The sequence below is a fragment of the Macaca thibetana genome, chromosome 16 (assembly GCF_024542745.1).
Source record: "Macaca thibetana thibetana isolate TM-01 chromosome 16, ASM2454274v1, whole genome shotgun sequence".
Lineage (NCBI taxonomy): Eukaryota > Metazoa > Chordata > Mammalia > Primates > Cercopithecidae > Macaca > Macaca thibetana.
This window is the reverse complement of record NC_065593.1, coordinates 40059074-40084527: the sequence shown is the minus strand read 5'-3', so window position 1 is coordinate 40084527 and position 25454 is coordinate 40059074. Positions and strand designations below refer to the sequence as shown.

At 37.7% G+C, this 25454-nt stretch overlaps 2 protein-coding genes across 16 annotated transcripts in view; both read left to right on the top strand.

The window, feature by feature from the left end:
* The window catches only part of STXBP4 (syntaxin binding protein 4), a 206661-nt gene that overhangs the window by 34959 nt on the left and 146248 nt on the right, over window positions 1–25454 (top strand). For all 12 annotated transcript variants that reach the window (XR_007720369.1, XR_007720370.1, XR_007720371.1 and 9 more), the window contains one exon: window positions 3809–3900. Coding sequence is in view for 9 of the 12 variants with exons in the window: in XM_050764696.1 (XP_050620653.1) it covers window positions 3809–3900 (92 nt within the window). In the remaining 3 variants the exon portion in view is untranslated. The remainder of the gene's footprint in view (window positions 1–3808; window positions 3901–25454) is intronic.
* The window catches only part of LOC126939425 (40S ribosomal protein S17-like), a 670460-nt gene that overhangs the window by 625445 nt on the left and 19561 nt on the right, over window positions 1–25454 (top strand). The window lies entirely within an intron of this gene.

Genomic DNA, 25454 nt, shown 5'->3' with positions numbered 1-25454 from the left:
TGAGGTCAGAAGTTCGAGACCAGCCTGACCAACATAGTAAAACCTCATCTCTACTAAAAATGCAAAAAAAAAAAGAAATTAGCCAGGCATGGTGGTACATGCCTGAAGTCCCAGCTAGTCGGGAAGCTGAGGCAGGAGAATTGCTTAAACCCGGAAGGCAGAGGTTGCAGTGAGCTGAGATTATGCCACTGCACTCCAGCCTGGGTAACAGAGCGAGACACCATCTCAAAAAAAAAAAGAATTGTTGCATGAAGAAATAGTCATTATTTTAACTTTACTAATAGTGTAAAGACTTAATTCCTTTAGACCAAGTCTTTTGAAACTGAAATAAAGTAGTTATGGGAAAAAATATCCATTCAGAGTTCGTGGTATTAAGTAAATTGTATTGATCCTTTCCTTACAAAACATTCCTTTTCTTCTGCTGCTACAAAGAGGATAGGAACAGAAGATCTGAGAGGAGCCAGGCATGGTGGTTCACACCTATAATCTCAGCACTTTGGAAGGTCGAGATGGGAGAAATCACTTGAGCCCAGGGGTTCAAGACCAGCTTGGGCAATATTGCAAGACCCTGTTTCTACAAAAATTAAAAAATTAGCTGGACATGGTGGCATGCACCTGTGGTTCCAGCTACTTGGGAATCTGAGGTGGGAGGATCACGTGAGCCCAGGAGGTCAAAGTTGCAGTGAGCTATGTTCAGGATACTGCACTCCAGCCTGGGAGACAGAGCAAGACCAAGACGCTGTCTCTAAAGAAAGGAGAAGGAGGAGGAAGGGGAAGGAGGAGGAGAAGGAGAAGGACAAGAAGGAGAGAGATCCAAGAGAATAATAAGCGATACTTGGAAAAACTCACTCCCCCAGAGAGGAGCAAATAAAGAGCTTGGGGCTGGGATAGAGAGATGTCATTGGCAGATGAGGAAAACTGTCTGTGAGGGGCTTTCAGGTAAAGCTACTCTGAATTGACGAAGTATGCTGGAGTTATACACAGACCTTCTTAAGGTTTTAACTCAAAAGTAAAGGTGTAAGTTGTCTAGAAAAAGATTTTGTTAAGCCCTGATTGCATATTGTTAAATGGTTAGTATAATTTTACATTGAATCTCCTTATAATACAGTGTCTCTGTGTTGATATTAATAATACTGTATACGTTTTCACAGTAGTTTTCTATGATATTGTTGATCTTCTAACTCCTATGAGGCAATCTGGTTTATTCCTCCAACTTTGTAGATGAGCAAACCCATTATTAAAGATGTTGAACACATTTAAGAACATTGGTCTGGAGTCACAAGAGATTAGACTCCTAACATTATCATGTACTAGCTATGTGACCTAGGCTAATTTCTTTACCTTTTCCTGCCTTGGTCTTTTATCTTTGGGATGGGAATAATAACATCTGTGGTCACTGTGAAGATTAATGAGCTTATATAGGTACATAGTTTACTGTTTAGATAGAAGATAGGAGCTTCTGTTCTTTTCACTGTTAGATATAGCATTTTTTTTTTTAAACGGAGTCTCTCTCTGTTGCCCAGCCTGGAGTGCAGTGGCACAATCTCAGCTCACTGCAAGCTCTGCCTCCCGGGTTCACACCATTCTCCTGCCTCAGCCTCCCCAGTAGCTGGGACTACAGGCACCCGCCACCACGCCTGGCTAATTTTTTGTATTTTTAGTAGAGACGGGGTTTCACCGTGTTAGTCAAGATGGTCTCGATCTCCTGACCTCATGATCCGCCCGCTTTGGCCTCCCGAAGTGCTGGGATTACAGGCATGAGCCACTGCACCCGGCCAATATAGCAAATTTTTATGCTTAGATGTAGGAAAACGTGAGAACACATTCCTCAGTATGTCAATGTTGTAAGTGTTCCTGTCTCACCTTCTCTCATTCTCCTCTCTTCCCCTTGCTCTCCCCTCTGCAACTCTTTCAATTACTTAACACTTGAAATGAATAATTCAAGCCCAAGTTTAGTCTTTGAGACCATAATCAGGTTCACTTGGGTCCACCTAGTGTTAATGTGCCTTAATTGCAGGCCAAACACCAAGCTGGAAGTCGTTGGACAAGCTTCACATATCCAAACCTTAAAGGATGAAAAATAAAGTTATCTGCTGGTTGGTTATATCATTCCACTCCATGCTGATCTGTATACTACACTTTAGGTTTGGCATAGAATTTCTCATAGGAGAGGAAAAAAATTACATGTATGTGTATAAAAAAATTATATGTATATATACACACACATACACATATATGTGTATATGTATATGTGTGTATATGTGTGTGTATATATATGCATACCCACATATGTATGTGAATATATGTGTATGTATGTGTGTGTATATATATATACACTATGTATATATTATTTTTAATTTCATAGCCAACAATTAGGTATGATTACAAAGGAGATTCACTTACTTTTATCAGAATTGTAAAAATTCTATTTAATACTAAAATCAGTCTTTTTCAAAGTTTAATTCCATTTGAAGCTAAAAGTCAGCATCCATTTTTTTATGATCTTGACACCTATAAGCTATATTAAAGATTTTACATAGAATGTTAAGGATGTGTTAAAGGTTTAGAGGAAGACTATTTATTTTCATATGCACTTCTTATATTCTTAAGAGAATGCAAATCATTTTGTACTTAGAGACAGATGCTCTGAGAAATTTTAAAAAATTAAAACACTGCATAAAGATGTGACATTTTCCAAAGATTTTTCTTCTTCCTCTTGTTTCTATGTAGAACTAGTAAAATATCATTTAAAAGTGTATTTAGAATAGTGGCAATTTAGATAGTAAGATCAACATGAATTACAGGAATTTGTTTTACAAACTTTGGCATATTAAAACATACAGTATTTCAAGTTCTGGTCTTTTGTAGCATCTTTTTTATTCATGCAATAAGGACAAAGGCTCGTTTAAATAATCAGGGTATATTGAGAAGATGTAGGAAAATGGATAAGAAGTGTATGACTTTTAGCTCTTGAAAATTCATTTATGCTACTTGAAATGTAACCTGTCTTTAAAATAAGAGATAAGATTTTTAGCTCAAAGTACAGAATCTATATAATACTTTATGTGCAAACTTGAAATGACTTGCATTTATGTTTTTTTTCCAGAGTACTTCCAGAATTCACATCACAAAACACTTTTACCACTTGAAAAAATATCAACATCTTTGAACAAAAAGACTTTTTATCTTTTTAAGGCATTGTGGTGATGTAGTAGTGGTGGGATGTATGTTTGTCTTTTAAGTTAATATATCTTTGGGACTTCACAATGCATAATTGGCTACTCTTGTATCTTAGGACTTAAGTGAAGACAGCTTATATAAAAAATTTAGACTTAAAAAAATTATGAAAACTGGCCGGGTGCGGTGGCTCACTCCTGTAATCCCGGCAGTTTGCGAGGCCGAGGGAGGCGGATCACCTGAGGTCAGGAGTTTGAGACCTGCCTGGCCAACATAATGAAACCCTGTCTCTAACTAAAAATACAAAAATTAGCCAGGCGTGGTGGCATGCACCTGTAGTCCCAGCTACTCGGGAGGCTGAGGCAGGAGAATCACTTGAACGCGGGAGGCGGACATTGAGCCAAGATCACGCCACTGCACTCCAGCCTGGGTGACAGAGTGAGACTCCGTCTCAAAAGAAAAAAGAAAAGAAAAGGAAAAAAAAAGAAAAAGTTACGAAAACAAAACTAAAAGCTGCCAACTGATTAGCTAGAATTATTTTTGAACAGCAGGAACTCAGAACGTATCCTGTCAAATGAAAATTTCTATTCCAATTAAGTTCCCAATTAATGTGCACCCTGTTGTCTCTTAGATGTTGCTTCTGCCTGGACTGAAAATTATGGACTACAAGAAAAGATCTCCCTAAATCCCTCTGTTCGCTTTAAGGCAGAGAAACTGGAAATGGTAAATCCTTTAAATTTTCATTTTTCTTCCGTAAGACAAAAACAGGAAAGAAGTACTCTCCTTCTTTGAGAGGATAAAGTACTGGAGTCATTAGTTTCTTGAAGTTACTTATTTACAATTAAATGAATGGCAGTTTGGATTTAAATTATTTAATTCACATTTGAATTTGGTAGTTCATGTTGGTTCACTAGTACAAAATAGAAATAAAATCTTTCATAATTAAATTGGCATTTGGATCAAACAGTTTTCTCCTCTGAGAATAAGACAAATATGATTTTTACAGTCTAGAATGTATGCAAAGATGTAACAAATTATGGCAAAGTAGATGAGGCTTCATAGATAATGGCAATAAATGCAATCAAGTAATAGTCCATTATTCAATTTTTTTAAGTAAAGAGAAACAAAATTTTAAAGAACAAAATAGTCAGACGTCTACTAAATAGAAAGATGGTGGCAATATACTAAAGCACTAAAAAATAGTCCTGGGGAAAGTGGAACATTGAGACTCTGATGTAAAAGAAACTTAAGATAATTAAAAAAGAAAAAGTAAAGGCAGAAAAGCACTCAGAAGCATTTCTTATCAGGTTACCAGGGATCTGAAGGGAAAAATAAGCCACTTTTTTTTTTTTTTTTTTTAATGTAAAATGGATATACTGCTGAAAGTCCACAACCTCTACCTTCCTGTCAGTTTTTAAGGATAAAGCATTTTTACATTTTAGGAAGAGTATAAAAATGCATAGCTAAAATAAAGTACACCGTCTGTTTATTCCTATATCCATACCTTTGCTTGGTCCTATGATAGTCCTTTCTCATTGCCAATTTAAATCTTATCTAAATTCTAACTCACACAGGGGAGAAAAGATTTCTCACCCATCGGTAGATTCATGGCCCAAACACCTATAACAAAAGACAGATTAACAAGAAAATAGCATGCAGATTTATTTAATGTATGTTTTACATGACATGAGAACCTTCAGAAATGAAAACCCAAAGAAACAGGGAAAACTGTATTTTTATGAACAGTCATACAAAAGTGTAGTTGGAGCACAAAAGGGTGTAATCTAATGGTAATAAACTGGGGGGAGCATAGCAAGCAAGGCCTGGTTGTTCAGATTCCTAACATCTCTGTGTCTTCAGAGTTGAAGATACTTCCTTTCCTCTGGGTATAGGGAGGACCTCTCTGGAATGAGGGTCTTCTAATCTGCTTTTAGGGGAGGATCAGCTGGGTTTTATGGCCCACTTCAGGGGAGAAAAGGTGAGAGAAGGTAAGAAAGACCTTCCTGCTTCTGCCATTTTCTTAAACACCAAAGTGCCGTACTTTGAGGCAGGATGTCCTGGATTTTGTCATTCAATTCCATCTCCTTCATTCAGACTTTGCTAACTCTTATAGTTCAGACCAACATTACCTTCTTTTGCACATTAATAGCACTTACCTTCACTTTTTGGTGCCCTGTAATCTTTTCAATATCTTGTTTTATCAATGAAATTATAAGTGTCTTCACCACAGACCCTGTAGTACCTATTAGTGTTTAAATAGCTGGTTTGTGCTCCATAAAATTTTCCAGTTAATTAGATACTTGAGATGTTTCCTTTATACTTTCAAAATCCTGAGTATCTTTTGTAACATGTGTTTCTGTTTGTGGCTAAAATGTAAGTTCTGGCTAACGCTTGGTCTGCAATCAGTTAATAGTAACATTTTCAAAAATAGAGTGTTTGAAGTTTAAAAGCATGACTGTTACATTTCTAAAAATGAATAATTATTCAATGATATTGATTTAGTATACATTTCTGAACATCCAAGATGTTCATTCTTCTGGATAAGGAGAAATTTATCCAGCTAATTGCTTTACCTGACAGACTTTGTTATTTTACTTAAATTTTTCTAGCACATGATATTATTTTTAACCTGATTAATATTCTTAGAGGTATGAAAATCAAAATTTGTATTGATTCTGAGAAATATGAGTTGCTTGGCCATTAAATCCGAATTCCAGTTTTGGTTCCACTTTAAGCCTAAACAAATTATTTTTGTGGAAAAGTAAAATGCCAGTTTTACATCAAAGAAACCCACATTTGATATAAATTCTGCCTCTGCTCTTAATCAAGATAGACTTGTTAATTTTACTTAGTAGAGCATTCTTTTTTTTAGAATCTGAAATTATATTTATCTTAATAACTTTTTTCCTAAAATCTACATTAGCGTCTATCCACCCAAATTATTTCTTGAGCTACTCTTCTTGTTTTGCATAGTTACATATTAAGGTCATAATATCAGTATCACCTCAGCTTGAAATAGGTCCTTCTCTTGGTTGCTACTTTGTAGACAGATTCAACTTTATTGTCCATTACGTTTTAACATATTCCTATTCAGTAATAAATATGGCCAATATGATCAGGTATTTAAAATAAAATAAATTAGTATATATTTTTCATCTTCTATAGACATTACATGTGGCAGCTCGAAAACTGGTGTTTTAATAAAATTTCACAAGGAAAGGATGTTTGCTAATTATGAATTTATTAAGTAATTAGCCTACCTGGTACAATTTTTAAGGAAAGCAGAGAGGTTAGAATTTGATTAAGGAAATTACCTGTCAAGACAATGTCATATATATATACACACACACACGCATACATGACAAACATGTATGTTCAGACATATGTATATATACATGTGGCATTGTCATGAAGTCTTTTATATTTTATTGGTTTAAGTAGAGAAATTTATAACACTGAACTAGTTATTTAATTCCTTGTCCATAAAATGGATTTACATTTGTCTCTTTCTATGAATACTCTGAGAATGTTTTAATATACAGATATTTTAATGTTATTTCAGCATAGTTATTTGTAGTGATACATTGTATCAAAATATGAATAGGATATGTCTCATTTGATCCTAATATTAAACTTAAAAATATGCATTATAAACTTAGCAAATAGGGATGCAATTTATTGCTTGGCTTGAAATCCAAATATCGTACCTCTGCATTATCCGTATATTTATACCTATGGAAGATGCTTTGGGATATGGATGCCATTTCACTGGTATTTACTTTTACCTCTTGCCATTTCTGTAACATTTCAAGAAAACTGTAGAGAGCAATGACATACCCAATGTTAATGAAATGTTCTTTGTATTAGGCTGAAAGGTGTGTGACTAATATTGTAACAAAGTAATTTTTAAAATTCATCATTCAGACATCAGAAAAACTTCAGTACATTTATTTGTCTAATTAACAAACTTTTATTTTTGCTTCAGGTTAAAAGATGACCTTAGTCATTTAATAAATTATTGGAACCAATTTATTTTACTTTTTTCCCCATACATACTGTGCTTACATATGAGACCTACTTTTTGATAAAACATGTTACTTCCAACTTAAATGTAAGAGCTTACCTAACATGACATGTGGTATTCATCTAGTGTGAACTTTCAACAAAACTCATTTATTACTAAGCTTAGCTCTAGATCAGTGTACACTGTAGTTAATTGCATTATGTAATTTTATTATTACTTATGTAAGAATTACCATATATTGAGCACCTTCTGTGACAGACTATTTGCATTATTTTTATAAAATTTTTTTATTTCTTTATATTAAAACATTCATCCTGTACAAGAATGTATTATACACATACAGTTTAAAGAATAATAAAGCAAACACATATTTACCCATCACCCAACTTAAGAATCAGAACCTTTGACGTTGCTAATGTATTTCTTCTTGATCATATGTACCTGTCCCCAAAAGAGGGGAAATTTTGAGTTCGTCATTTCTGTATTTTTTTAAAATTTTCACTTATTTTAAATATTGTGGGATCAAAGAGTTTATTTTCTTTTCTTTTTCTTCCCTTTTTTTTTTTTTTTGGCAGTTGCAAGATTTAATAGAGTGAAAACAGAGCTCCCATAGAAAGGGAGGGGACCCAAAGAGGATAGCCGTTGGCAGCTTGAATGCCTGGGTTTATATCCCGATCATTGTCCCTCCTGCTGTACTCTCAGACGACAGATGATTGGCTATTTCTTTACCTCCTGTTTTTGCCGAATTAGCATTTTAGTGAGCTTTCTTTACTACCTGATTGGTCGGGTGTGAGCTAAGTTGCAAGCCCTGTTTTTAAAGGTGAATGCGGTCGCCTTCCCAGCTAGAATTAGGGATTCTTAGTCGGCCTAGGAAATCCAGCTATTCCTGTCCCTCAGTCCCCCTCTCAACAGGAAAACCCAAGTGCTGTTGGGGAGGTTGGCTGACGACTGCTCTAACTGCTTCCTGCTGAATTGGGGTGTAGTAGGGGTTGTGCAGTGGAGATTTCCTCGGGAGGGTTGCCTTCGATGTCATTAACATCGGAGCATGGGCTAGCAGGCCTGTCCAGGGGTCTGTGGTAGATCTTAGTCATGGACTGCATCAGGGGCTCCATTTGAAGAACCATTTGTAGTTTTACAGCTTCGATTCTGGAAGAGACAAACTTAACAAGAAGGTTAAAGATACAGGGATTGAAATGTATAACCTGCAGTGCAGGGGATTATTTCTTTGGCACACTTCACAGTGTGCCATTGGTTAGCTGCAGGTGAAAGTATTTTTCCTTCTTCGGTGGCTAGCCACCCTGAGGGGAGGAAACTGTGTCCTCGTGAGGTTCCCCATTCTATTTCTTCTTCTGAGTACTGGGGCTTGGTTTCCCAGAGGGGATGACCCCATACTAGGGGTCCTTCTATAAGCATTTCTAATGGAGGATCCTGCCTTGTGGCTCTTTTTGCTTCAATATCTGTTTGGCTGTTCCCTTTTATTTCCCTTTCCTTTCTGATGACCCCAGCTGTGTAAGACTGCCACCTCTTTAGGTTTCTGTATAGCCAATAATAATCTCCTGATGGCTTCCTGATATTTGATAGGTGTTCCCTCAGAAGTTAGGAATTCCCTTTCTCTCCATATTGCCTCATGGGCATGGAGGACTAGGTAAGCATACTTAGAGTCTGTATATATATTTACCCTTTTTCTTTCTCCTAATTTTAGTGCCCGAGTGAGGGCTATTAGTTCTGCCAGCTGAGCACTAGTTCCTGGAGTGAGGGGGTTACTTTCAAGTATTCTATTATCACTGACCACTGCATACCCCGCTTTCTGAAGTCCTTTTTCTACAAAGGAACTTGCATCAGTATACAAGTTGAGGTCGGGATCAGTCAAGGGAACCTCTAGAAGGTCCCCTCCAGTGGCGTAGGTTTGAGCAATTGTTTTTTGATAGTTATTCTATCTTTTCTTCATTGTCTGGAAGAAATGTGGCTGGGTTAAGAGTTGCACAAGTGCGCAGTTGCAGCACTGGCCTTTCAAGTAATAGAGCCTGATATTTAAGTGAATGGTTGTCTGACAGCCACAAGTCTCCTTTAGCAGTGAGTATGCTGTTCACATCATGAGATGTCCACACAGTAAGATCTCTTCCCTGTATTATTTTAACTGCTTCAGATACTAAGACTGCTACTGCTACCCCTTCCCGTAAACAATGAGGCCAACCCTTTGCCACTACATCAATTTCCTTACTCAGGTATGCCACGGGTTGCAAGCTCATCCCTTGGACCTGTTTAAGGACTCCTAGAGCTATTTGTTTTTTTCTGTGACATATAAAGAAAAGTCTTGCCCTGTTGGCAAACTTAACACTGGGGCTTGGGTTAAGGCCTTCTTTAGGGTCTGGAAAGCCACTTCTGCTTCAGGTGTCCATCTTACTAAATGGGTATTGGCTTTCTGAGTTTCCTTAATTACTGAATATAATGGCCTTGCTATTTCACCGTACCTAGGAATCCATATTCAGCAGAAGCCTGTTATGCCAAGGAACCCTCTTAGTTGCTTTAGGGTTTTGAGATGAGGATAAGGCGGTATAGGGAAATTTAAGAGCGCTTGGGTGGCTTGATGGCACACGGTTTCTGAACAGACGGCTAAAAGTAAATCATCCATATATGGAAGGATAATCATGTCCAGGTGTGAGAACTGGCTCAAGTCTTGGGCTAATGCCTGGCCAAATAGATGGAGGCTATCCCTGAACCCTCGGGATAAAACAGTACAGGTGAGTTGAGACACTGGGTTCTAAGGATCTTCAAAGGGAAACAAGAATTGAGAGTCAGGATGTATAGGAATGCAGAAAAATTCATCTTTAAGGTCCAGGACTGTAAACCACTCTGCTTCCTCTGGTATTTGGGAAAGCAGAGTATAAGGGTTAGGTACAGCTGGGTATAGAGGGACAATGGCCTCATTGATAATCCTGAGATCTTGCACTAACTTCCACTGTCCGTTGGGTTTCTGTACTCCTAAAATTGGAGTATTACAGGGGATATTGCATGGTTTTACTAGACCTTGGGCTTTTAGGTCCTTAACAGTTTCTTTTGAATCTTTGTTGGGCCTTGGGTCTAAGGGGGTACTGCCTTTGGGGTATAGGAGGCGGAATCCTTTAGTTTAATTTGAACAGGATGGGCATTCTTTGCTTGTCCATATTGTCCTTCTGTTGCCCAGACTTCAGGATTCATTCCTTCCTCAAGCAGGGGACCACAAACGGGTGTTCCTTTTCCTATGTTCAAGTGTACAGTGGCCCCTGCTTTTGCTAGAATGTCTCTCCCTAACAAGGGAGTGGGGCTTTCAGGCATAATTGGAAAAGCATGTGAAAAGAGTAAAGCTCCCCAGTCACAACTTAGTGGCTGGGAGAAGTATCTAGTGACTGGCTGTCCTAGGACCCCTCGGATAGCGACAGATCTGGAGGACAGTTGTCCAGGACAGGAGAGTAAGACTGAGAAGGCCGCACCAGTGTCCAGGAAGCAGTTAACCTCCTGGCCCTCAATAGTCAAGCATACCCGGGGCTCTGTGAGGGTGATGGCATGGGCTGGCACTTGCCCCAGGCACCTTCAGTCCTGCTGCTGGATTATCTAGTTAGTGGCTTCTGACTCAGAGGACCTTTGTCCCCTGAGACAATTGGCCTTCCAGTGATTCCCTTGACATAAGGACCATGGACAGGGGGGCAGCTTATTTCTACTTGTACAATCTTTTTAAAGTGTCCTTGTAGACCACACTGGAAGCAAGCCCTATTAGGCATTCAATTTGCCCAGGTTTTCCCTTTTCCAGAGCCTCCAAAGTCTGCTTGCCTGAGGGCCATGACTGAAGTGGTGGCCTTTTTTTTTTTTTATCCAGTTTGTCCCGTTTCGCCTGCTCCTCCTGATCTTTAATGTAAAAAACCGAAGTTGCCAAGTTCAATAGGGTTTCTAAGTTTTGCTCCGGGCCTAAGGCGGACTTTTGAAGTTTTTTCTAATGTCTGCAGCTGACTGAGTGATAAACTTATCCTGTAAGATTAGTTGGCCTTCAGTAGAGTCAGGTGACAGGGAGGTATGCTTCCTCAATGCCTCCCTTAGTCTCTCCAGAAAGGTGGTAGGATTTTCTTCCTTTCCCTGTGTTATAGTGGACATCACTGAATAATTCATAGGCTTCTTCCTAGTTATCCTTAGTCCTTCTAGCACGCAAGTTAGCAAATATCTGCGGCACCAATCTCCATGTTCTGATTCTGTGTCGCAATGAGGGTCTACGCTGGGAACTGCCTGCTGGCCTGTGGGGAATCGTTCTCTTTCCTCTGTTGTCATCCTATCATTGACCTGACTGAGATACCAGAGACCGCCAAACTCTCGGGCTGCAGTTATGGCGGCACTTCTCTCATTTGGGGTTAATGTCTGATTTGGCAGTAACATTATATGTCTCCATGTTAGATCAAAGGATTGCCCTAACCCTTGTAAAACATCAATATAGCCATCAGGGTTATCTGAGAATTTACCTAGGTCTATTTTAATTTGCTTCAAGTCTGAGAGAGAAAAAGGTACATGCACTCTGGCTGGGCCAAATTCTCCTCCTCCCACTGCTTGGAGGGGGCATAATCAGGGAATACTGGCACTCTTGGGTTCATTGTTTACCCCTTTGTCTATCTCCTTTTGGACTGTTTGGGTTGAAGGGGGTTCCTTATTAGTTGAGGAAGGAGTTGGGGGGACGCTGGGGTAGGGAGGTAGACTCTGAGGGCTTCCTGTAGGGCATAAATCACACTTTTTACATAATTGCGAGTTGTCTTTTAATGAAAAGAAAGTTTGTACATATGGCACTTGACTCCATTTGCCTTCTTTTCTACAAAAGAGGTCTAGCTGTAAGATGGTGTTATAATTTATACTTCTCTCAGGCAGCCAGGTTTCTCCTCCTTGAAGAAGATATCGTGGCCAGGCGGTACTGCAGAAGAATGTAAGTCGTTTCTTTCTTAGTGTCTCAGGGTCAAATTGGTCCCAGTTCTTCAGAATACATCTTAGGGGCATTTTTGCCTTGAGGGGAACATTTCCTATCTGAAAAAAGAACATAGGGATGCCAGCACCCCTAGTCATTTTCCGATGAGCATTAGTCCTAGAGCGTTCTCTATGATCCTAATGCTTATTCCTTTCCAGGGTGCATCACCACCCATGGGCCTCTGCTTATCGGATTAGTTACACCCACCGATGTAGCAGTCCTGCACCTGTTTTCCCGCCTTCCTTGACCACAAAGAAAGGGGTCTGGGCTGCTGGATTCTAGTCCTTTACCAGCATGCCCAACATTGCCTTTGTGCTCGAGGGCGAGTCCTAGAGCTGGACTGGGTTCCTGAGTATTTCATAACAACCCAGCTGCGCCATCAAGATGCATTACCATAAACAATTCTTATGCAAATTCGTTTCAGAGAGGGTGTAGGTAACCTTTGGAGTCAGGATTGAGATAGTCTTTTTGATTCTATAAGTACTTTAAGGCTTGGCTGAGTGCAAACAGCTTGTAAGTTTGAGGAGACCAATTATTAGGCTATTTTTCTAACTCTGCTTCCACAAGAGTCTCCCTATCAATTACTGAATGCTCATTGTGGTTTTTTCCTCAATCACCTCAGAGGAACCATCTGTCATCCTGAAGGGAGTTCCTCCTAGGTCTGGTTGGACCTTCGTATGGTAATTAAGATTTAAATCCCCTGTAAGGAAATCTGCTGGGTTAAGGGAATTATCAGTGGTTAGTGTTAAATTACGTTTTTCTAACAGAATAGCCCTATACTTTAAGATTTTTGAGTTAGTAAGCTACCTTTTTGCTTTTTGGACTTAGAATAATTCTGAACTGGTGAGGTGTGCTCACAATGAGGTTTCCTCTAAAAGTTACTTTTCTGCTTTCTTCTGTTAGCAAAGCAGTTGCCACTACAGATTGAATGCATTTGGGCCATCTCCGGGTTACTGGGTTAAGGATTTTTGATAGGAAGGCTACGGTTTGTCAGTGGTCTCAGTGTTTTCAGCCTACGCCCTTGTTTATACTGACAACAAGGTAGTATTGGAGTGTTACAGGGTCAGGGAGAAGACCTTCAATTATCAATTATAGGTTTTAAATTTACCCTGGCTTTTAAAGGAATACGGCACACTGTTTTGTTTTTTGTTTTTTGTTTGTTTGTTTTTTACTATTCCTGTCTTTTTCTTTCTCTCTCTGACTCCCTTTTTCTCCTCTCTGCCTGTTTCTCCTCTGCTTCTTTCGCCTCTCTACCTGTCTCGCTCTCTGCCTCTGTCTCTCGCCTCTCTGTCTCTCTGTCTGTCTGTCTCTCTGTCTCTTTTCTCTTAACCATTTACAAACTTGGGGCCCTGGCAAGGGTGGTGGGGAACAGGTCCCACATAACTGCCCATGTGAAGAGCTGTATGCCTAAATTGGGAGGGACACCAGGGACAAGACTAGCTGCCTAAGGATGCTCACATGTAGAACTTCCTTAGCTCGCTTTGGAGATACAACTTGCTAGAGGAAATGAAAGTCTGAAGCATCAGTACCTAGGAGGCAGGGATCAGAGGAAGTAGATTCAGAGGTAAGGAGAATTTTGGGGCTACACTTTCAAGAAAGTCATGGTCGGGACCCAGAAGGTATGGGTCACAAAGAAAGGTAGGGGCACACGCATGGGTGACTGTTGAGTAGAGACTTCTGGCTGCACAGTGATCTCAACCAGCTAACGCCGGGAGTTTGGGACGACAGCTTTCTGCCTCTAGTCAGCCCTCGGCTTCCCCAAGGAAATTGAAAGCGGAAGCTGGTTCTAGGCAGACGAATGCTCCCAACCCAGAAGGGTTGGGGGTTGTTAGAAAGCCCTTCCCCAGACAGTCTCACACCTGAGTCTTAAGTCCGGTGGCCGTGCTAATCGTTTTTAACCAGCCGACAGGTGCCCGGTATTTTCCTCCAATTCTAAGGAAGGATAGGACAGAATAGCAAGTGAAAGTGGTCCAATATTACTCACCGCTTTGGAAGTCCCTTCATGGTCTCCAAAATGTTACCAGGTCCTTGCTCCCAGAGCTCCCAAGATGGTGGCAGGCTGCTTCCAAGATGGTGGCAAGCCTCGTGTTCTCTGACCTGGGGTTCTTGGCCTCATGGATTCCAAGGAATGGAATCTTGGGCCATGCAGTGAGTGTTTTAGCTCTATTAGAAGCCGTGGGTCACGGAAGAGAACCGTGGATCCCAGTGACCAGTGTTCAACTCGATTAGGACAAACCCGGGCTCTTAGCCATGCAGGAACAATGGCAAACCTTTAGCCCGATCAGGAGCGGCAGTGGGCACCTTGCTGGATCAGGAGCACAGCGGACACCCTGCCAGATCGGGAGGGATGGAAGTCAGTGGTGTGTCTGCAATGGCAGCAAGCAGCAGTGGTGGATGGCGAGCAAAAGCTCAGCTTGAGCCGTAACAAACATGGACCAAAGGAGTGCAGTTGTAAGATTTAATAAAGTGAAAACAGAGCTCCCATACAAAGGGAGGGGACCCAAAGAGGGTAACCCGAGTTTATTTTCAGTTTATGTGAGGTGTTGTTAAAATTTTTGCTCTGTGTTTTCAGCTCCTACAAAAATGTTTGGCTCATTGTATATGCTGAAAAAATAATTCTTGGATTACTTAATTGTTTTCTAAAGTAGTTTTCTCAATTATCATTCCTACTAGTCTTATGTAAGAGTTCTCATTGCTTCATATACTTTAAATTTATTCTAATTATAAAATAGTTTGATGTATTTCTACCATCTTATTTTTTAAATTTCTTTTTGTTCTCTTTTTTATCACTTCTTTTATTCCCCTTTTTGTTGTATTCTTTTGGTTTGATTATATTTGATTATTTGATTAGTTGCTTTTGCATTTTACTTTTTACCTCCAACTTGTTTGAAAATTGTCTTCTCTTGCTATTCTTTTAGTGATTTCCTTAAGATTTTAACATGCACATTTAACTTAAAAGTCTAAAGTTAATCAGAATTCCTTTGTACATACAAAGCCCTACAATACATTAATTCTGATCACCCTCTTCTCAATTTATGTATCTATAATTGTCCAATATTTTGGTTTTGGCCTATCTCTGTGTAGTCTTACAAATTATGAATTATTAATATCTTTGTTTAGTTTTATAAATTAGGAATTATTATAATCTTGTAGTCAATGATAGTTTAGATTTGCACATTTACCATATTCTTTATTCATTGGTCTATTTTGCATTTCTGACATTTTGGGGGTCATTTTCCCTTTTCTCTAACCCCTTTAAATGTTCTTTTCGTATAGGTTGCGAGAAAACTCTCATTTTTTAATTTTTCTGAAAATATTTTGCCCTCATTTTTTAAAAAGAATTTTATTAGGTATATAATTCTAGGGTCACAGTTATTGTCTCTAAGATTTTTGAAGATCTTATTTTTATTTTTTCTGGTTTCTGTTGTTGCTATTTTGAGAACTCAACTGTCGCTCTGTCTTTATTTTGTAATGATCTGTCTTTTCACTATTTCTGCTTTTGAAAATATTACCTGTTATTGATGTTCTGTATTTTCACCTTGGTGTATCCAGGTGTTGATTTCTCTTATGTTAGCCTATTTAGGATTTTTCAGGCTTCATAAATCTGCAGATTTATATCTTTTTTAGGTTCTACAAAATTCTCAGCTAGCATCACTTTGAATATTGCCTCTCTTTAATTCTCTTTATTATCTGTTACCAGTTCAATTACATATTTATAGACAGACTCGCTCATCTTCCATGTCTTTCAAGCTTCTCCTTCATATTTTGCATCTTCTTATCTATCTATGCTGCATTTTCAACTCTTTCTCCTATACATTGTTTCTCTGCTTCACTCTCTTCAACCGTCTGCTATTTCACATATTCATTGAGTTTCTAATTTGTTATTGTCTACCTAGTATTGTTATAATATATTGTTCCTCTTATTCTTGATTCACCTTTTTAACTTAAATATGTTAAACATATTCTATGTCTAACTATACAGTAGCTGCAGTCTTTGGTTGTCACATCTGTTGTTTGTTTGTATGTATGTTTACTTTTGCTTATGATGTCATATTCCCTCATATGTTGTGATTTTTTTTTTAATTATACTTTCGGCCTGGCGCCATGGCTCATGCCTGTAAGTAATCTCAGCACTTTGGGAGGCCGAGGCAGGTGGATCACCTGAGGACAGGAGTTCGAGACTAGGCTGGCCAACATGGTGAAGCACCGTCTCTACTAAAAATACAAAAATTACACAGGCATGGTGGCATTGGCCTGTAATCCCAGCTACTTGGAAGGCTGAGGCAGGAGAATCTCTTGAACCCAGGAGGCAGGGGTTGCAGTGAGCCGAGATCATGCCATTGCACTCCAGTTTGGGCGACAAGAGTGAAACTCCATCTCAAGAAATAAAAATTTAAAAAATTTAAAAATAAAATTATACTTTAATGAAAAAATGGAATTTTATCTTTGTGAATTTTGAAGCTACTATATGAAACCTTTGGAAAAGATTTACATATGTATGTTTCTTAGACATCAGGAACTACTGGAACTAAATTCCCAGATTGTGATTTTTCAGGCTATAAAACTATTGTACCTATTGTTATAGTTATACACTCTCAGGAAAAATATTTTTTCTTCCACCCAGACCTAAGGAAGACATATTCTGTAACGTCTGTAGGACTTTGTTCTTAGTTTACCATTTTACTGAAAGTGTTCACTATGAGGTTCCAGCATTGTTTGGGTGATTTAATCCTGCCTCCCTGTATTAGGCCTTAGATGCTTTCCTCCTGCTTGCAGGTTTTAGGCCATCAAGAATTAGGAGATTCTTGGGGTGGGCATAGTAGCACATGCCTGTAAATTCAGTGCTTTGGGAGGCCAAGGCAAGAGGATCGCTTGAAGCCAGGAGTTTGAGACCAGCCTGGGCAGCAAAATGAGATTCCATGTCTCAAAAAATTTGTTAAAAATTAACCAGCCGTGGTGGTGCACACCTGTAGTCCCAGCTACTTGGAGACTGAGGGAGGAAGGTCCTTTGAGCCTAGGAGATCCAGGCTGCAGTGAGCCATGATCATGCCACTTCACTCCAGTAAGAGACCCTGTCTCTGAAAATAATCATAATCATAATTTTTTATAAAAAAGTATTAGCATCCATTGTCTTTATGCTCACTTACCTCTGTGTGTTCTTGTGTCTTCATAAATTTTGGTATCACTCTCTCTCCTAAGCCAATCCAAGCATTTAAGGTGTTTGTGGATGTTATTGTTTATTATTATCTAGTAATTTTTAAAAACTTTTCTGGTAGGATTTCCCCCAGGATCTTTTCTGTATTATCAGAAATACATTGTAACTCTCAGATAAATTATAAAATATTACTATTTTTTTTAGAAAAAAATGAGGATTTCTTAAAAATGTATCAAACAAAAATGACTCAAGAATAGTTTCACAATATGTATCAAAATTTGAATTTTGCCTATGCTTTTCAGGCAGTAATTCCTCATTTAAGAAATTTTCCCAAGTAAATAATAGACAGGGGCACAAAGATGTATATGTGGAAGGCCGTTCACAGTGGCACTGTTTATATTAGTGAAAAATTCATGGCAATCAATAGGAGCTTGATCTAATAACACATGGTATATTGAAGAGTTATGTTCATTGACATGGAATGCCTTTTTTTCAGTTCTGGAGTGCCTTTTTAAAATAGATTTGTTCATCAATAAAATTCTGAAAGCTTTATATACCAAAATATCAATAGTGGTTATTGCTTGCTAGTGAACTTTTAGATGTAGTTCACTTCTTTCTAGATTGTTTGAATTTCTCTAATCATGAAAACATAAAATATGCAGTATCAAGGCATATATACATTGTTATTTTTTTGATTCTATCCTATTGTTTTCCTTCATTCTCATGGCAAGTCAGAAGAGGTTGTAGGTGAATCCAGTTCAGCCATCTTAGATTATCAAAGATTACAAGGTTATTTTTACTCAACAAATGTTTATTGTTTACTTCCTCTGGTTGAGGCATTATAGTGTTTTGGCACTGTAAAATTGGTGGTAAACAAGACAAAAAGTTATTTCCTGGTCTTTATAATTCATTGTGGTGGAGGAGGTAGAAAATTCAAAAAGCCAGTGAATAACAAGAGTACATATCAAATAATAAGAGTGACAGAGTAACTGGTAGATTATTTCAGATTGGTAGTCACAGAAGAGATCTCTGAGAAGGTGAAATTTAAACTGAGACGTGAAGTGTGAGAATTATGGTGCTAGGGAAAAACATCTGAGATATAAGAGAACAGTTAATGAAAAAGTGCTAAGACAGAATGGAGCCTGGACTTTTTTTAAGAAAAACAGAAATGTGTTCCTGGCATAGTGTGATCAAGGGAAAGAGTGGTACTAACGACCTAAGTCAGGGAGATAATCAGATCATTTCTTTGTAGGCCTAGGTGAGGTCTTTGGATTTTAATCTGAGTTCAGTAAAAAGCCATTGAGGCATTTTTATTTTATCTATTTTTTTTTTTTTTTTTGAGACGGAGTATTGCTCTGTCACCCAGGCTGGAGTGCAGTGGCCGCATCTCAGCTCACTGCAAGCTCCGCCTCCCGGGTTCACACCGTTCTCCTGCATTGAGGCATTTTTAATAGGAAAGTGACCGCTGTGTGTGTATATGTGTTTGTGTGTGTATAATTTTTAACTCTTCATTATGGAAGATTTCAAATATATATCTGGAAAATGATTTTTGCCTAGTCACAACTAAATGCCATAACTTACAGCCATAAATGCTTAACTTGGAGTTTATGAACCCCAGAAATTCTAGATTAAAATTTGCATATATGGCTATTACTCTGGGAGCGGATCCATAGTTCTTAAGGGACTTTCAAAAGTGTCTGTGTAATCCTTGAACAGTTAGGAATAGAACTTCTAATTCTGGCAACATTGTATAATCCAAGAAATCCAGAACCCATTCCTGCCATGAATATAGGATTGAGTCTCCCTTATCCAAAATGTTGGGAGCCAGAAGTGTTTGAAATTTTTGATATTTTCAGATTTTGGAATATTTGCATGTATACCTAATGAGATATCGTGGGAATGGGACCTAAGTCTCAACAGGAAAATTTATATATATGCCTGAGAAACATAGCCTGAAGGTAATTTTATACAATGTTTTAAAATAGTTTTATCCATAAAACAAAGTTTGTATATACTGAACCATCAGAAAGCAAAGGTGTGGACTCAGCCACCCGTGTGGACAATTTGTGGTATTATGTTGGCACTCAAAAAGTTTTAGATTTGGGAGCATTTTTGATTTTGGATTTTTGGATTAGAGATGCTAAACTTGTATATAGAGACAATGAATAAAATAAAGAAGTTTTTAAAATTTATAGTCAAGCTAGGAAGGAAGAAAAAAAAGAAAAATGGAAGAGAGAAGAGGAGGGAGGGAAATCTCACAACAGAAGCATGTGAGCACTTGTGAGTGATACTGACATCATATGGCTCAAGGAAGGACTCAGATATTGGTGCTCAGTTTTAGCATAGCCTCAGGCCATTTTCAGATGGAATTCTAGAACTGGTATCTTTATTTAGAGAAACACAAGATTCTGCAAGGGCTGGTTGCCCTTTTCCAAAAAAAAAAAAAGAATTAGAGAAATGTTCCAACTAGCCCAAGGAAAATACAGATAACCCCAAAGAAAGATGATTGGTACAAATGAATGGACTATTTACAAAAGTAAAAAAACTGATGGCAGTTAAATATATGAAAAGATGCCCTCTGGAAAAATGAAAATAAAGCAGCAGTGAGGTACAATTGCCTACTCATGAAGTGGACAAACATACATAGAGTAATTGTTCACAAAGATACAGAGAAAGAGCTGGGAACTCTCATGTGATACTCATGGGATTGTAACTTTAGAGAGCAATTTGGCGAAACTGAACCTGCTTACATCGTTTAACCTCACAATTCTGCTTCTAGACATATACACTAGAGCAATTCTAGTGCCACCATATAAGGAGATATGTACAGTGCAGTAGTAGTTAGAGCTTTTCAGCTATATCAGGTTCTCATCCTTGTCAGCCAGTGATAGAATTGTACTTTCCCATCTTCTTTAATAAAGAGCCAATGTGCAGTTCATCATATTTCTTTCATCTCTGCTTTAGCAGGCAGCAAAACTTCTGATGGTGGAAGCTCTGACAGTTAGGGTCCCTAAGTGAAAAATACAGAGGAAGAGAAACCAGCTGACTCAAACTGGATATGTAACATTAGCAAGGAGAAAACGAACCTTTGTCTTTTCTAGGTTACTAAGATTCTGGGGTTAGAGAAACGATGGTGTAACTAGACCATCCTGACCAACGGACACAAGAATATATCAGCATTATTTAAAAGAATAAATGATAGGAGACAGTCTAAATATTCATCAATAAAAGAATGGATAAATTCATGGTAGCATGATTATTATCATTATATGAGGAATACTATATAGTAAGGAAAATGAAGGAACAAGAGCCTCCTACATCAGCCCAAATTTCACAATGTCATGTTTTAGTAAGTTATAGATGGCCAGGGCACGGTGGCTCACGCCTGTAATCCCAGCACTTTGGGAGGCTGAGGCAGGTGGATCACAAGGTCAGAACATCAAAACCATCCTGGCTAACACAGTGAAACCCCGTCTCTACTAAAAAAAAAAAATACAAAAAATTAGCTGGGCATGGTGGCAGGCACCTGTAGTCCCAGCTACTTAGGAGGCTGAGGCAGGAGAATGGCGTCAACCCAGGAGGCAGAGCTTGCAGTAAGCTGAGATCCCATCACTATACTCCAGCCTGGGCAACAGAGTGAGACTCTGTCTCATAAAAAAAAAGGAAAAAAAATTAATTTAATTAAAAAAGAAAGTTATAGATATTACTGTTGCCCTTGTGAAATAAAACAAAGTAGGAGAATACTGTGAATAATTATATGCCATCAAATTAGGTAACCTAGATGAAGTGGACAAATTCCTAGAAAGACACAAGCTACCAAGACTAACTCAAGAAGACATAGAAAAACTAAGCAGACTATAACAAGTAAAAAGATTGAATTAGTAATCAAAAAACTTTGTACAAATAGTACCAACCCATCTCTTGATTTCAGGAATGCAAAGTTGGTTTAATATAGGAAAATCAATATGTTAATAGAATAAAGGACAAAACTACATGATAGTCTTTTTATTATTATTAAAAGCAGATACTTGATTTTTTTATTCTTTTACGTGATAGTCTCAATAGACACAAGAAAAATATCTGACAAAACCTAACACCTTTGCATGATAAAAAATACCCAATAAACTAACAATAGAAAGGAATCTCCTAAACTTCAAAAAGGACATTTATGTAAGCCTATTGCTAACATCGTACTTAATGGTAGAAAACTGGATGGTTCCTTCCTAACATCAGGGATAAGACAAGGATGTCTGCTTTGCCACTTCTACTTTATACTGTGCTGGAGGTTCTAGCCAGGATAATTAGACAAGAAAAATAAATAAAAGGCATCCAGATTGCAGGAAGAATTAAAACTATCTCTATTCCCACATGATGTGATCTTGTATATAAGAAATCCTAAGGAATCCACCACAATATTGTTAGACCTAAAAATGAGTTCAGCAAGTTTACAGTATACAAGATCATATATAAGAAGCAATTGTATTTCTATACACTAATAATGAACAGTGGACAATCTTTTACAATAGCATCTAAAAGAGTAAAATATTTAGGAATAAATTTAACAAAAGAAGTGTAAGACTTATATAATTAAAACTACAAACCATCATTGAAAGAAATTAAAGAAGATCTAAATAAATGGAAAGACATGTTGTGCTCATGAATCTATGAGCTTAATTGTTAAGATTGCAATACTCCCCACGTTGATATACAGATTTAATGCAATCTTTATCAAAATATCAGCTGGCTATTTTTCAGAAATGGATAAGGTGACCCTATCCATTTGTAGGAAATGCAAAAAAAGACGGATCCATTTGTATGGAAATGCAAAAGACCCAAAGTAGCTGAAACAGTCATGAAAAAGAAGCTTTTTGTTTTTGTTTTTTTCCCAAGATGGTAGATTAGAGTGGTATTAGCATGTCTGTCCTCCTTGGAAAGACAAAATAGTGTATCGATATTCACACTGTGAACCTTTTCCCAAGAAGCAATGTAGGAGCTTAAAGGAAAATGGAATAAAACCCCAAAACCCTTTGAAAGAAGCAGGAGGCTGCAGCCTACACCATGAGCCAGCCAAAAAACTAAGTCCCAAGAGTGTAAGATGGGTAGAGATATACACCCCCACTGGGGAACCTGGCAGTGTAGCTCACAGGAGAAGGCATTAACCCTACCCAGCACTGGAACTAATATAGGGGGCAGTGGGAAGAGCATAGCGTGCATTTGCAGCCTCCAACATGGACCGAAGGAAGCCATTCCTGATTCTACATTACAGGGGACTTTGTGGAAGTCAGCCAACTAAGTCAGGCAGCAGTTGCAAGTTGAGAGAAACTCCCAACTGAAATTCATGATTTAATCTCAAATGGGGATGAACTGCCTTGTCCATATCCAGGGGGCAAGTGGGAAGTATGCTGCGGCCTCAGGCAGAGGAGCTTGGGCACCCTGGCTTTGCAGGTAGACTGGAAAGGGTGTGGCCTGAAAGCCTAGGGTTCCTGTCTATGTGAAAGGCTTATGACCTGGGGCAGTTGTGAGTTTAGCTAGCTGGAATTTAGCTAGCTGCTTCTAGCCAACACTGCAAGTGAGAGACCTGCGTTGCCAAGTGCATGGGAGCTAGGTGAAGCTTACTGCCATCTGCTACTCCCTACTCCCTGTGTGAACTCTTCTGCACAGCAGAGGCAGCTATGCTCTTAACCTAGAACATTACTGCCGGTGGCCAGAGAACTACTCGCTAAACCCCACAAGGGCCACTGCTTGTCCTTCAGGTGGAGTCAGAACATGGACTTGCCTGACCCAGCTCCCACCTGGCTTTGCCCCTCCACCCACTCTGGTAGCTTAACACAAAGGACAGAAACTTGTGGGAACCCTATGGCCCTTCCTATCACCCAAGAAACCAGAGTACGTCCCCTGGGTATCATAAGGCAAGCATAAAGGAAGTGAAATCATAGACTTTGGAGACTCAGAAGGGGGATGGTGTGTGGGGCAGGGATAAAAAACTACATATTGAGTACAGTGAACACTACTTGGGTAAATAGGTAAACTAAAGTCTCAGACTTCACCATTAATACAATTCATCTATGTAATCAAAAACTACCTATATCGCAAAAGCTATTGAAATTAAAAATTAATAAAGAAAAAAGTTGAACTCACACTTTCTGATTTGAAATATGTAGTAAACCTTACTGTAGAGTGAAAAAAGCAAGCTTTAGAAAACCATCTGCAGCATTTTTATGAAGCTAAAAAACCGGTAAAACAAAATAACATGTTAGGAATACATATGTATGTGAAAAACCATTTTAAAATAAACAGGTCAAGAATGATAAAGAAGAAATCAATAGTTCAGAATTCATTAGTATGGTTACCTCTGGTGAAATACCATATCCATATTGTGGTATGAATCCAACAGTGTTCACAGTTTTATGCTGCTTAAGTGGATTCATAGGTGTTTTACTGTCCTACCTTAAAACTTATGTTTTTTTACATATATGCTTTTAGTATATACCAAATATTATATAATAAAAAATTCATGGGAATATTAAATCAAATATATGATAAGTTTTACCTCTGGGAATAAGTTCAAAAGGGGTTTTTATAATGTTTTGGTTACATTCAAAAACTGAAGTAAATATAGTTGAGTGCTAAGCTTTAATGAAGCAAGATAGTAGACATCTATTACTTTATTATAGTATTTTCTATAACTGCTGTATTAATATTTTATAATTTTTTTAAAAATTCAGATAATTCCTACAGCTGCTGAAGTCATTGGCATAAAGCAAAAAGCACTAGCACTTTGTAACACTGTGTTCCATAGTGAAAAATTGTGTGCACTCTAAATGATTATCAGAAGAACGCTTTTAAAAAAGTTCATTTCAACAGTGTACAATTATGACAATTTTAAAAAGCATGCAATGTTTGTAAAATGTACAGAATAGAAAGACATGATATATTAATAATTATTAACATCATATATAGTGTGACAATTTTTGCAAAAAATTCACAATTTATATAAATTTATAGGTACTATATTCATAGAAAAAACCCTGAAAAAATAGATACAATTGTTAATACAGCAATTGTCTTTGGAGCAGTGGTTCTCAAGGGCAGAGCTGCAGTGTTTCTTCTTGGGACACTTGGCAATGTCTGGAGACATTTTTGTGCGTCACAGCTGGAAAACAGAGACCAAATTCAAAATCAGTAAAGATACTTCTTAAAACCTCATGTATGAAAATTTAAAACATATTTTAAATAATTTATGAGTCAAAAACATTGCTAATAAACATGTAAATGATGTTTAATTGCATTTGTAACTAGGAGAATTCAAATTAACAAACAACATACTATTTCATATACAACACTGACAAAATAAAAGAGTGGAAACAGCAGGTGCTGTTAAGAATGTAGAAAAATAGGAATGCTTATTCACTACTGGTGTGCATAAATTGATGAAGCCAATTTGGAGAACAATTCCACAATATCTAATAAAATTGACCATATGTCCCCTGTGGCTTAGGACTTCCTTTTCTAGGGATATAATGTAGAGAAATTTTCATACATTTATACAAAGAGGCATGTATAATCTGTAATTTTTAAAAAAGCAAATTGGAGTAGTTATAAAAGCCTGTTAATCAGGGAATGGATAATAAATTACAATAAATTTATACAATGGATTACTATTCACAGTTTAAAATAAGTGAACTAGTTTTGCAGACAATATTGAGCAATTATGAAATCACAAAATTGAGATAAAAATAAAAATAATTTGTAGAGTTACTCTTTTAGATTATACTCTTGATGTGAAACCTTAAATGCACAAAATAATAGTAAATATTATTGGGGGATACTTGCTTACATAGTAAACGTCATTAAATTAGGACTAGGAAGAATACTTAGGATAGTACTTCCTGCTGAGGAACAATTATAAAAACTTTTAACCAAATATATAGTTTTATTTATTGAAAATATATACATAAATTTTAAGTACATATTAACGACTAATTGATGATAGTGAGTATATGGGTGTTCTTTGTATTATTCTTTTTTGTGTTTATATTTGAAACATTTTTATAACTGAAGAGAAAAACATACAGAAGGTAAAAATCATTATGCCATGTTATACAATGCAAATACTTGACTGC